At 45.1% G+C, this 12058-nt stretch overlaps 1 protein-coding gene across 7 annotated transcripts in view; it reads right to left on the reverse strand.

The window, feature by feature from the left end:
* Positions 1-11604, reverse strand: part of LOC121301825 (1-phosphatidylinositol 4,5-bisphosphate phosphodiesterase delta-3-A-like) — a 29177-nt gene extending 17573 nt beyond the window's left edge. For 2 of the 7 annotated variants that reach the window (XR_005947656.1, XM_041231441.1), the window contains exons 1-2: positions 10852-11604; positions 4064-4231 (exon numbers count right to left, since the gene is read on the reverse strand). Coding sequence is in view for 4 of the 7 variants with exons in the window: in XM_041231441.1 (XP_041087375.1) it covers positions 4064-4231; positions 10852-10939 (256 nt within the window). In the remaining 3 variants the exon portion in view is untranslated. The other 5 variants (XM_041231437.1, XM_041231438.1, XM_041231440.1 and 2 more) reach the window with 5 other exon arrangements.
* Positions 11605-12058: the final 454 nt, after the last annotated feature.

Genomic DNA, 12058 nt, shown 5'->3' on the forward strand with positions numbered 1-12058 from the left:
AATCTAAATCATTAATGTAGATTAGGAATAGCAGAGGACCTAATACTGATCCCTGTGGTACACCGCTGGTTACCACACTCCATTCTGAGGTTTTTCCTCTAATCAGTACTTTCTGTTTTCTACATGTTAACCACTCCCTAATCCATGTACATGTGTTTCCTTGAATCCCAACTGCGTTCAGTTTGAGAATTAATCTTTTGTGCGGGACTTTGTCAAAAGCTTTCTGGAAATCTAAATAAACCATGTCATATGCTTTGCAATTATCCATTATCGATGTTGCATCCTCAAAAAAATCAAGCAAGTTAGTTAGGCACGATCTCCCTTTCCTAAAACCATGTTGACTGTCTCCCAGGACCCTGTTACCATATAGGTAATTTTCCATTTTGGATCTTATTATAGTTTCCATAAGTTTGCATATAATAGAAGTCAGGCTTACTGGTCTGTAGTTACCTGGTTCAGTTTTGTTTCCCTTTTTGTGGATCGGTATTACGTTTGCAATTTTCCAGTCTGTCGGTACCACCCCTGTGTCAAGAGACTGCTGCATGATCTTGGTTAGCGGTTTGTAAATTACTTCTTTCATTTCTTTGAGTACTACTGGGAGGATCTCGTCCGGCCCAGGGGATTTGTTTATTTTAAGAGCTCCTAGTCCCTAGTGAAAAGTAATCATTTAACATATTTGCTATTTTTTTTTCTTCCTCTACGATTTTGCCATTTGTATCTCTTAAACATTTAATCTCCTCTTTGAATGTTCTCTTGCTGTTGTAATATTGGAAAAACATTTTGGAATTGGTTTTAGCTCCCTTAGCAATGTTCATTTCTATTTCTCTCTTGGCCTTTCTAACTTCCTTTTTGACTTGCGTTTGCAGTTCCGTGTACTCTTTCTGCGTACTTTCTTTTCGGTCCTTTTTTAATGCTCTGTAAAGTGCCTTTTTTCGCTGAATATTTTTTTTAATTGATCTATTAAACCATTTTGGCAATTTAGTTTTACATTTAGATTTGTCTACTTTAGGGATGTAATTGTTTTGCGCCTCTAGTACTACATTTTTGAAGAACAACCATCCTTCTTCTGTGGGTGTTTTCTCTATTTTACTCCAATCTACTTCTGTTAGTCTCTGTTGCATACCTTCATAGTTTGCTTTTCTAAAATTGTAAACTTTAGCTTTAGTCATTACTTTTGGGGATTTAAAAAACACTTCAAATGAGACCATGTTGTGGTCTCAGTTTGCCAGTGGTTCTCTGACCTCTGTTTTAGTTATTCTATCTTCGTTATTTGAAAAGACTAAATCAAGGCATGCCTCCCCTCTAGTGGGTGCCTTCACAAATTGTGTTAGGAAGCAGTCATTTGTCATTTCCACCATTTCTATTTCATCCTTCGCGCTACCCACCGGGTTTTCCCATTTTATTTGGGGGAAGTTGAAATCCCCCATTAGTATGGCTTCTCCTTTGCTACACACATTTCTAATGTCATTGTATAACAGATTATTGTGCTCACCCTCACGCTATTGTGCATCACACTGAGCGACAGCAGCATACTGAGAGACAGCATTGCACTGTGCATCACACTGAGACAGCATCGCATTGAGAGACAGCAGCATACTGAGAGACAGCATTGCACTGTGCATCACACTGAGAGACAGCATCGCACTGAGAGACAGCAGCATACTGAGAGACAGCATTGCACTGTGCATCACACTGAGAGACAGCATCGCACTGAGAGACAGCACTGCACTGTGCATCACACTGAGAGACAGCAGCATACTGAGACACAGCATTGCACTGTGCATCACACTGAGAGACAGCATCGCACTGAGAGACAGCAGCATACTGAGAGACAGCATTGCACTGTGCATCACACTGAGACAGCATCACACTGAGAGACAGCAGCATACTGAGAGACAGCATTGCACTGTGCATCACACTGAGACAGCATCACACCTAGAGACAGCAGCATACTGAGAGACAGCATTGCACTGTGCATCACACTGAGAGACAGCAGCATACTGAGAGACAGCATTGCACTGTGCATCACACTGAGCGACAGCAGCATACTGAGAGACAGCATTGCACTGTGCATCACACCGAGAGACAGCAGCATACTGAGAGACAGCAGCATACTGAGAGACAGCATTGCACTGTGCATCACACTGAGACAGCATCACACCTAGAGACAGCAGCATACTGAGAGACAGCATTGCACTGTGCATCACACTGAGACAGCATCACACTGAGAGACAGCAGCATACTGAGAGACAGCATTGCACTGTGCATCACACTGAGAGACAGCAGCATACTGAGAGACAGCATTGCACTGTGCATCACACTGAGAGACAGCATCGCACTGAGAGACAGCATTGCACTGTGCATCACACTGAGAGACAGCAGCATACTGAGAGACAGCATTGCACTGTGCATCACACCGAGAGACAGCAGCATACTGAGAGACAGCATTGCACTGTGCATCACACTGAGAGACAGCAGCATACTGAGAGACAGCATTGCACTGTGCATCACACTGAGACAGCATCGCACTGAGAGACAGCATTGCACTGTGCATCACACCGAGAGACAGCAGCATACTGAGAGACAGCGTTGCACTGTGCATCACACTGAGACAGCATCACACTGAGAGACAGCATTGCACTGTGCATCACACTGAGACAGCATCACGCTGGGGTGACCCGATCACAAACTTCTGAAAAACGTAGTAAAAGCAAAAACGAACGCTGCCGAGTGGCGCATCTGGTAAAGGCACTCCGAGTGGAGTGCAGGACGTGCCCTATGGCCTGTAGATCGCCGGTTTGAGTCCAGGTTATTCTATTGCCAACTATAGATGGGAGGGGTTTGGTCAGCAAGGGTGTCCCCAGATCACTGCGCACCACCCTGTCGTCTGGCCGGGCGCCTACGGACCTGCCTGTAAGCTGTGCTGTCCTCCGACGCTGTAGCTCTGAGGTGGCTGCATGGCGGGTTGCAGTGTGTAAAGAAGTGGTCAGCTGACGGCACACGTTTCGGAGGACAGCGTGTGTTCGTCTTCGCCGCTCCCGAGTCAGCGCAGGGGTGGTAGCGGTGAGCTGACCCTAAAAATAATTGGATATGCCAAATTGGGAGAAAATAATAAAATAATTGTCGACTTACTAAATTTTAACCAAAAAAAAAACAAAAACAAAACTGAGGACACATGAAGTACTAAAGCAGGGGTGCCAATACTTTTATCATAAACTAATATTTTAAATGAAACATGTTTTTTTTTGATGAAGATTATTTGCTAAAAGACTAGAAATTGAGTATTTTGCTTTGGTTGAAGTTTACGAAATACTTGTCCTTAATGTGTTATAAGCAGGGGGTGCCAGTCCTTTTTGTTTGCGACTGTAATTTAGGTTAGAATAAGAAAAGCAGCTCTAAGCCTTGTGCTGACCCTCCAATCTGAAATAAATAACTAGTTCTAAAGTTAGATTAAAGACACTGCAAGCTGATTCTCAATTACACAGCAGCTCTCAGGGGTGACCAGCCATGCAAAAACAACAGCCTGTGTCTGCAGAGCAGCTGATTGGAGCCTGCAGGAATGCAGGGCTCTGACCACCAATAGCAGGGCAGCTCCCTGAATATTCCTTAAGGACTTTTGTGTGCCTCAGTGTAACTCTATGTGTCTCTGTGTCTCTCTCAGTGTATCTCTATGTGTCTCTCTCAGTGTATCTCTACGTGTCTCAGTGTATCTCTATGTGTCACTCTCAGTGTATCTCTATGTGTCTGTGTCTCTCTCAGTGTATCTCTATGTGTCTCAGTGTATCTCTATGTGTCTCAGTGTATCTCTATGTGTCTCTCTCAGTGTATCTCTATGTGTCTGTGTCTCTCTCAGTGTATCTCTATGTGTCTCTCTACGTGTCTCAGTGTATCTCTATGTGTCACTCTCAGTGTATCTCTATGTGTCTGTGTCTCTCTCAATGTATCTCTATGTGTCTCTCTCAGTGTATCTCTACGTGTCTCAGTGTATCTCTATGTGTCTCAGTGTATCTCTATGTGTCTCTCTCAGTGTATCTCTATGTGTCTGGGTGTCTCTCTCACTCACAGGTCTGCTGCGAGGTGGCTCTCTTGGATCTCTTGTGGGTCTCACACCACACCGTCATGCCATCCTCCAGCAGCCTCAGCTCCCTCCTCTTCTGCCAGCGCGGGGAGCGGATCTTCCACAGGCTGGAGCCCATCAGCATGAAACGCACGTCATCATCCTCCGTCACGCCTACCAGGAGAGAGAGGGGCTTGATACACACTGGGGTACCCGCGTTACCACAACTCTACCCCCAACACTAACCCTCACCCCCAACCCTACCACCAACACTCACCCCCACCCACACCCCCCCACCCCCACCCCCACCCCACACACAAACCCCAACCCAGGGGTTGGGATGGTGGTTGTGACCACAAGGGGTGGGAGTGGGGTGGGGGTTGGGATGGGGGTACCCCCAACAAAAAACCCATACCCCAACCCTACCCCCATGAGTGAGGGTGGGTGTGGGGAGTGGGGGTTGGGGGTGGTGGGTGTGATTGGGGGTGGGGGTTGAGATGGTGGTACCATTGTGGGTGGGGGTTGGGATGGGGGGGGTTCTGAGTGGGAGTCGTGGGTCAGGGACCCAACCCTAGTGGGGTGGGGGGTGGGTGGGTGGGGAACCCACTGGAAGTTCAACTCCAACCCCAAACCTCACTCCACTCCCTGTGTGAGAATGTTGTCTTTCTCGGTGTGCAAACCAGTTTTACAGCCCTGGATAGGCTCCCTGGCAGTAATTTTAATAATATCTCCAGACATTTCCTGTCTTTTCTGGTGCAGCTGTGCAGGCTTCTACCCGATCTGACTGGACAGACTGCATTTTTGTCCCCACCCGCACCAGCAGGAATGTGAGCGCAAACTGAGCGTGCTCCACTCCTCACTGTGAGGTCACTATGAACACTGGGGTCAGGCCGAACATAAAGAAGGGCTTCATAACGAGCCCACAGGAACCAATCACACGCCAGAACCCACTATAGCACCCGCTTCCCAAAGTCATAAAGTTGAGGGTTAGCACTTCCATTGCAATGTGCGTTTAACCAAAACAGAATGAAGAAATGTCTTCATCTAGACAACGTGGGGAAGCTATAAAAAAGGCCAATAAGATGCTCGGATACATTGTCAAAAGTGTTGAATTTAAATCAAGGGAAGTAATGTTAACACTACAATGCACTAGTAAGAACTCATCTAGAATATTGTGTTCAGTTCTGGTCACCTCGCTATAAAAAGGATATTGCTGCCCTAGAAAGAGTGCAAAGAAGAGCAACCAGAATTATCCCGGGTTTTCTAAGGCATGTCATATGCAGACAGGTTAAAGAATTCAGTCTTGAACAAAGAAGACTACGCGGTGACCTGACAGGCAAATTAATTGATGACTGTAATAGGCAACACCTGGTATTAATTTAAAATAGCAAGAGAAAAGGAACACAGAGGCACAAATAGTAAAATGCAGGAGACTTGTTAGGAGTTGTTTAAGATGCCTAATCAAAGCACAAAGTGGTCTAACATTTTCACACATGAGAATGAAAACTGAGATTCCTACACCCAGTGCCACCCACAGAAATCTTCATGCCCAGAACCTGTTTTTAAATCCTGTTTAGTGTCTAAATTAAAATGTGTTCTGTAAACGTCAAGTGTTCCTTTCTCTAGCAGCTAAACCACACACAAATCTCACTTTTAAATATCCATGAGGGGCAGTTTCACCCCCTTTTTAATTTTGCAATAAGCAGTTTATAAAATATCTATGATTGAAGCTGCCAGAAATGTATCCCTGTGCAGTCAGTAAACAACAAGCTAGCCCCGCCCTCTAGGGGAGGACTGAATACTCACATCAGCTGACCGTTTCCCTGTTCAAAGGAATTTATCCAGACAGTGCTGAGATGCTAATGATAGACGAGAACAAGGAGCTGCCTACCAGTGACTGAACCAGTCCTGCAAGGATGTGTTTTGTGTCTAATTATTTTACTTTCACCACACCACACCACACCTGCCTTTACCAGGGGAGACCCTCAAATCCTGTAGTTTTAACTAGCTATGTATTCAGCCACTTGGAGCCCAGCCCAGAGTCATTTGAAGGGACACGCTGTACAAACCACAAACAGCAGTTCCAAACAGACTCGATGCACTCCTCCAGAGGGGTGGATCTGCAGCTTGTTCAGGGGGGGTGGGGAGGGAGGGATGACAGGCAGGCTGCCTCGTTTCTCAGTCCTCACCCAGCTCCTTCATGTGTGGGCCTCCAGCCTGTATACTAATATACGATCAGTAACACTGTTTGAGATGGTATTGTCAGTAACACTGTTAGAAGCTGGTATTGTCAGTTACACTGTTTGAAGCTGGTATTGTCAGTAACCCTGTTTGAAGCTGGTATTGTCAGTTACACTGTTTGAAGCTGGTATTGTCAGTAACACTGTTTGAAGCTGGTATTGTCAGTAACACTGTTTGAAGCTGGTATTGTCAGTAACACTGTTTGAAGCTGGTATTGTCAGTAACACTGTTTGAAGCTGGTATTGTCAGTAACACTGTTTGAAGCTGGTATTGTCAGTAACACTGTTTGAAGCTGGTATTGTCAGTAACACTGTTTGAAGCTGGTATTGTCAGTAACACTGTTTGAAGCTGGTATTGTCAGTAACACTGTTTGAAGCTGGTATTGTCAGTAACACTGTCTGAAGCTGGTATTGTCAGTAACACTGTTTGAAGCTGGTATTGTCAGTAACACTGTTTGAAGCTGGTATTGTCAGTAACACTGTTTGAAGCTGGTATTGTCAGTAACACTGTTTGAAGCTGGTATTGTCAGTAACACTGTCTGAAGCTGGTATTGTCAGTAACACTGTTTGAAGCTGGTATTGTCAGTAACACTGTTTGAAGCTGGTATTGTCAGTAACACTGTTTTAAGCTGGTATTGACTGGTATTGTCAGTAACACTGTTTGAAGCTGGTATTGTCAGTAACACTGTTTAAAGCTGGTATTGTCAGTAACACTGTTTGAAGCTGGTATTGTCAGTAACACTGTTTGAAGCTGGTATTGTCAGTAACACTGTTTGAAGCTGGTATTGTCAGTAACACTGTTTGAAGCTGGTATTGTCAGTAACACTGTTTGAAGCTGGTATTGTCAGTAACACTGCTGGTATTGTCAGTAACACTGTTTGAAGCTGGTATTGTCAGTAACACTGTTTGAAGCTGGTATTGTCAGTAACACTGTGGTATTGAAGCTGGTATTGTCAGTAACACTGTTTGAAGCTGGTATTGTCAGTAACAGTAACACTGTTTGAAGCTGGTATTGTCAGTAACACTGTTTGAAGCTGGTATTGTCAGTAACACTGTTTGAAGCTGGTATTGTCAGTAACACTGTTAGAAGCTGGTATTGTCAGTAACACTGTCTGAAGCTGGTATTGTCAGTAACACTGTTTGAAGCTGGTATTGTCAGTAACACTGTTTGAAGCTGGTATTGTCAGTAACACTGTTTTAAGCTGGTATTGTCAGTAACACTGTTTGAAGCTGGTATTGTCAGTAACATGTTTGAGGCTGGTACAGTGTGAATGCAAATAGGGAGACAGATACCAAACCGCTGCCTGTTTTGGGAAGTGGAATCACTTGACTGGATCTGAATGCTTGCCTAAACCCAGCCTCTCAAATGCATGCTAATGATCTGCTGACAAAGCTCTACAGAGAGAATAGAACTTCTTTATAACCCTCATAAAATGTTCCCCCAGGAAAAGCACAGCGAAGCATAATAAAGCACAGTGAAAGCAGGGGAAAGCATTGTAAGCATTGCAAAGACCATTGAGCTGTGATAAAGCATAGTAATGAGTAATATAGTAAATGCACAGTATAACCATGGGGAAAGCATCTGGCTTGGCATCCCAGACCACTGAATTGAATAGGGAGGCGAGGGCTGGACCACAAACTGGACAAGCCAAAGACGGCTCTTATGCTGATGTGGGTATTATTCAGTAATCTGTAACCAGCTCCAGTCTCAGCTCTGATACAAACGTTTGTTCCTGAATTTCTTGAACTTCTTTTCATGTTTCTTTCAGTTATTTGCTTGCTGTTTGTGAATCCTTCCTGCAGTGACGGTGGGTGGAGTGCAGCAGATTGATTCAGGACTCTGCTGCTCTCACAGTCCTTTCTGGAGTGGTTGCCAGCAGAATGTAGGCCAGTGTTTAAAATAGCTGGGTGTGGAGCTACTGGGAGGGATCCTCGCTGCCTCCTTTGCCTCACTGTTTTTATGCTTTCTGCTTCTGTGTGATTCTCCAGTGCTCCTGTGTGATTCTCCAGCATTCCTGTGTGATTCTCCAGTGCTCCTGTGTGATTCTCCAGCGCTCCTGTGTGATTCTCCAGCGCTCCTTTGTGAATCTCCAGTGCTCCTTTGTGATTCTCCAGCGTTCCTGTATGATTCTCCAGCGCTCCTGTGTGATTCTCCAGCGCTCCTGTGGGATTCTCCAGTGCTCCTTTGTGATTCTCCAGCGTTCCTATGTGATTTTCCAGTGTTCCTGTGTGATTCTCCAGTGCTCCTGTGTGATTCTCCAGCGCTCCTGTAAGATTATGTTTCTGTATTGCATTGTCATGATTGGGAGAGCATATCAGTGTTGCACTGAAGCCTTCCGTGGATAATTCTGCCTGTCTCTTATTGCAATGACAGACACTATGTTTTTGACTGTGAGTCTGGGAGGTGCTCTTCTGTTCTCGTTCATTGTTGATCTCAAACATCATAAAGAAAGGGGCTGAAGAACACAAAGGAAATGAAATCCGAAGCTCCTGCCTCTTTAATTCACATTTCAATGTGCTTTGTTGAATCATTCTATTTTTGGTCACATTCATCTGCAGCCTGGATTATGGAGGCTGGATTAGGGAGCCTGGATTATACACTAACCCAGATTAAATGAAGGATTATATTGGAGTCCAGGGTTCATCTTAGTTAAGTGTTACTGTCCTCAGCAGCAAGGACTGCCAGTTAACCCTGAGAGGAAGGAGAGCTCTCTCAGCAAGGGCACTAATCTACCTCCCTATCTGATTCACGCAACACAAAGCCTTGTAGGCTGTGTATAACTGAAGGCTCCTTACACAGTGAGGTGTGGAACACAGTACAGCACTGTCAACAGAATATAATAACAGCACTGCTGTGCTAGAATGTAATGATGGCACTGCTGTGCTAGAATATAATGATGGCACTGATATGCTTACAGCGGCTTTTGAAAAGTAAAAAGTTTGATGACTGTGTGTTATTACTTCATGCAGTTAAACACTGCAAAACAAAAAAAGCCCAGAATGATCACTTATCTTAATGACAGTTTCCTTGTGCTTTTTAACAGCTGTTCTAGAGACAGTGGAGGTCTAATTAAAATAGCATCTTGAGGAGTAGTACCTCATTCTGTGGGATTGATTTCAATGCAATGTCTCGCTCTCTTTGTACGAAATGAATCGATAGCCTTCCGTGCAACAGACGTCAAACCTGTCCGTCAATGCGAAGTCCCACCTGCTCATATATTTTGATATGCAGAGATGGTGCAGCTGGCAGAGTTGAAAGGTCACAATATTACATTATTTGAACGGGGAAGGCTGTTCTATATATACTGCAATTTATCAACTTTAGGAAGTTTTCATACAACTGCTGTACTATATCCCCTCTAGTCACTGTGTATAATGGGCCTGTGTAGTGGACTTTGAGAAGGGTTAATGGTGGTCCCTTGCTGAGGGGTGGAAGGTGCGCTTCTCTATGGACCAGTTCTCCCTCTCTTCACTGCTTAGGTTTGTTTAGGAAACAAGAAATCCATTTATAGGAAACTAAGCAGCTGTGCAGCGATCCCGGTATTGGAATTTCTACAAAACTGTTTTGTTTTGATTCGAGTCCATGAAGCAGTGGAGGAGAGGCGGTTTGCACACGGAGTCCTGGCAGCTGCGAGATAGAAACGGGTTGCACACGGAGTCCTGGCAGCGGCGAGACAGTGCAGACAGCAAGCTGCTACCGCACCGCTACGCGCTGGAAACACTGCCGCCGCTGGCACGCTACGACTAAACCATAAAAAAAAAAAAAATCAGACGCGAGGTTCAACCCACGGTTATACTACCGAGTCTCCACTTGGAGCTTCGTTATAAGGGAGAGGAGGTCGAAGGGCTGTGAGAGCCGCAGAAAGGCAAGATGACTTTAAACTCTTCCGTTTGCAGAATTCGAGTCTAATGCCAAACACAAAAGCCATGCCTCTGACAGACCAACTGCTGTGAAATGCTATGAGGTACAGCGGCAATAAACATACTGGTATACATACGGGTACGAAACTATGTCAAGGTTATTCACTTACCATTGCGTTATAATGCAGCAATATATCAGCGTTTAACCCTGTATTATTAGCAACCTGGACAATGCGGTCCGCTCTCCTGAGTCAGCGGCTCCTTTGTGTTAATTGAAACCCCGGCTTGACTGGTTCGCGATAAGATTCATTTATCACAAGGTAAGCCCCGGGGCTGTTTGCGTATACAGCGGGTGGAGTCAATCGCATCTGATTCTGACTTTCGCAAGTACAGCAATGCGCGCCTGCCGCCGGTCTCCAAAAACATTCAAACACTCTCTCAGCCCAGAGTCCCAGATACAGAAGAACAAAACACAGAACAAACCCTTTCCTTTTTCAAAAATGGAAAAATCATAATGCATGCCCCACTCTTAACACACTTCTACAGATCCGCATATGGTTGCTGTGTAGCAGATCCTGAAGGAAACTGCCAACCTTTAAGGATACCGCGACAGCAGCGAGACGCAGAATCGACTGGACATGCCCTTGACCCCGCTGTGAGACCGGGGATGCGTACCCGCCACCAACATCTTACCTAGCTTCCTCAGGGCTCGGAGGTCTCTGGGGCTCCTCGCGTCCTTGACTTCCACTCCCAGCGCCTTGCTCCTGTCAGGCTGCATCATTTCTGCCTTGTGCCGCTGCGTTTTTATCTGCGCTCAGCGAGTTTTCTTTTTTATTACTGGAGTGGTGATGTGCAGTCTTCTTATGCCGTGCCAGTGTATGTGTGTGAGAGAGAGGGAGCGAGAGAGAGGTGTGTCTCAGCTCAGAAGTTTTCTTCAGCGCTCGGGACGGCCCACACAGTGACGCTTTATGTCGCCAAAAAGAACACGATTCCAAAATCCAATTTTGGATTCCAAAATCCAAAATTCCAATATCGAGCTATTCAAACTGCTTTCGACTCTCCCTTCTCGTTCTTTCACATTCTTGTGAGAATACTCCTGCAGATTATTCTTCTGCGGCTCTCTGTAACACGTTATGCCCGCCCTGTCTTATCTTATAGCAAACTGAGCCCCCCGTGTTGGCTAGAGGCAGCCCTGTCAAGCACCGAGACTCGAGTTTGAGTGTCTTGACGGGTTGTTGTTAATGTCACCATGTTTGTCTGTACCTTTAAGTAAAAAATAAATGCACAGGCTAGCATAACAAGGTCTTGAAAACTTAAAATCTGCGCAGGTCCGGTGAGAACAGTCCCGTGATAGTCAATTATTTTCAAACTTGAATAGCTCTGGGTCCAGCAGTAATACCATTCTGTTTAACTGCGGGGAATTGGCTTGTTTACGTTTACTAACCAGCAGTTTTTTTTTTTTTGTTTGTTTATTCCCGCAAGTCATGAAATCCCGACACCATCCAGAACTAAAATCAAGCCTGGGAATATTCCCAATGGGAGTTATTATTTTCTGGTGATTATTCCTACTGTGCATCCGCATCGGAAAAATGTTTCAAATGTAGGAACAATAACTTGAATGTGAAGTGAACGAGTGAGCTGCATGGGGATCCATCGTACCCCTCGCATACCCCGCACAGTGCACTGGATAACTGCACGCATGACTCGCAATAAAGCCGTGTGGAAACGCCAATACTCTGAGGATAACCCGAGTGTCGATACTGTAATTCTGTGGGTGGTTTCAGAACAGTGCGTTTTCTGTCTGAATATAGGAAACATTATCAAGCTTCCTTTGTGCGGATAATGATCCTGACATTTGATGTGAAAGCAGATGTTTGACACGACCACACGCTCAAGCTCT

Source organism: Polyodon spathula, chromosome 28 (assembly GCF_017654505.1).
Source record: "Polyodon spathula isolate WHYD16114869_AA chromosome 28, ASM1765450v1, whole genome shotgun sequence".
NCBI classification, from domain to species: Eukaryota; Metazoa; Chordata; class Actinopteri; order Acipenseriformes; family Polyodontidae; genus Polyodon; species Polyodon spathula.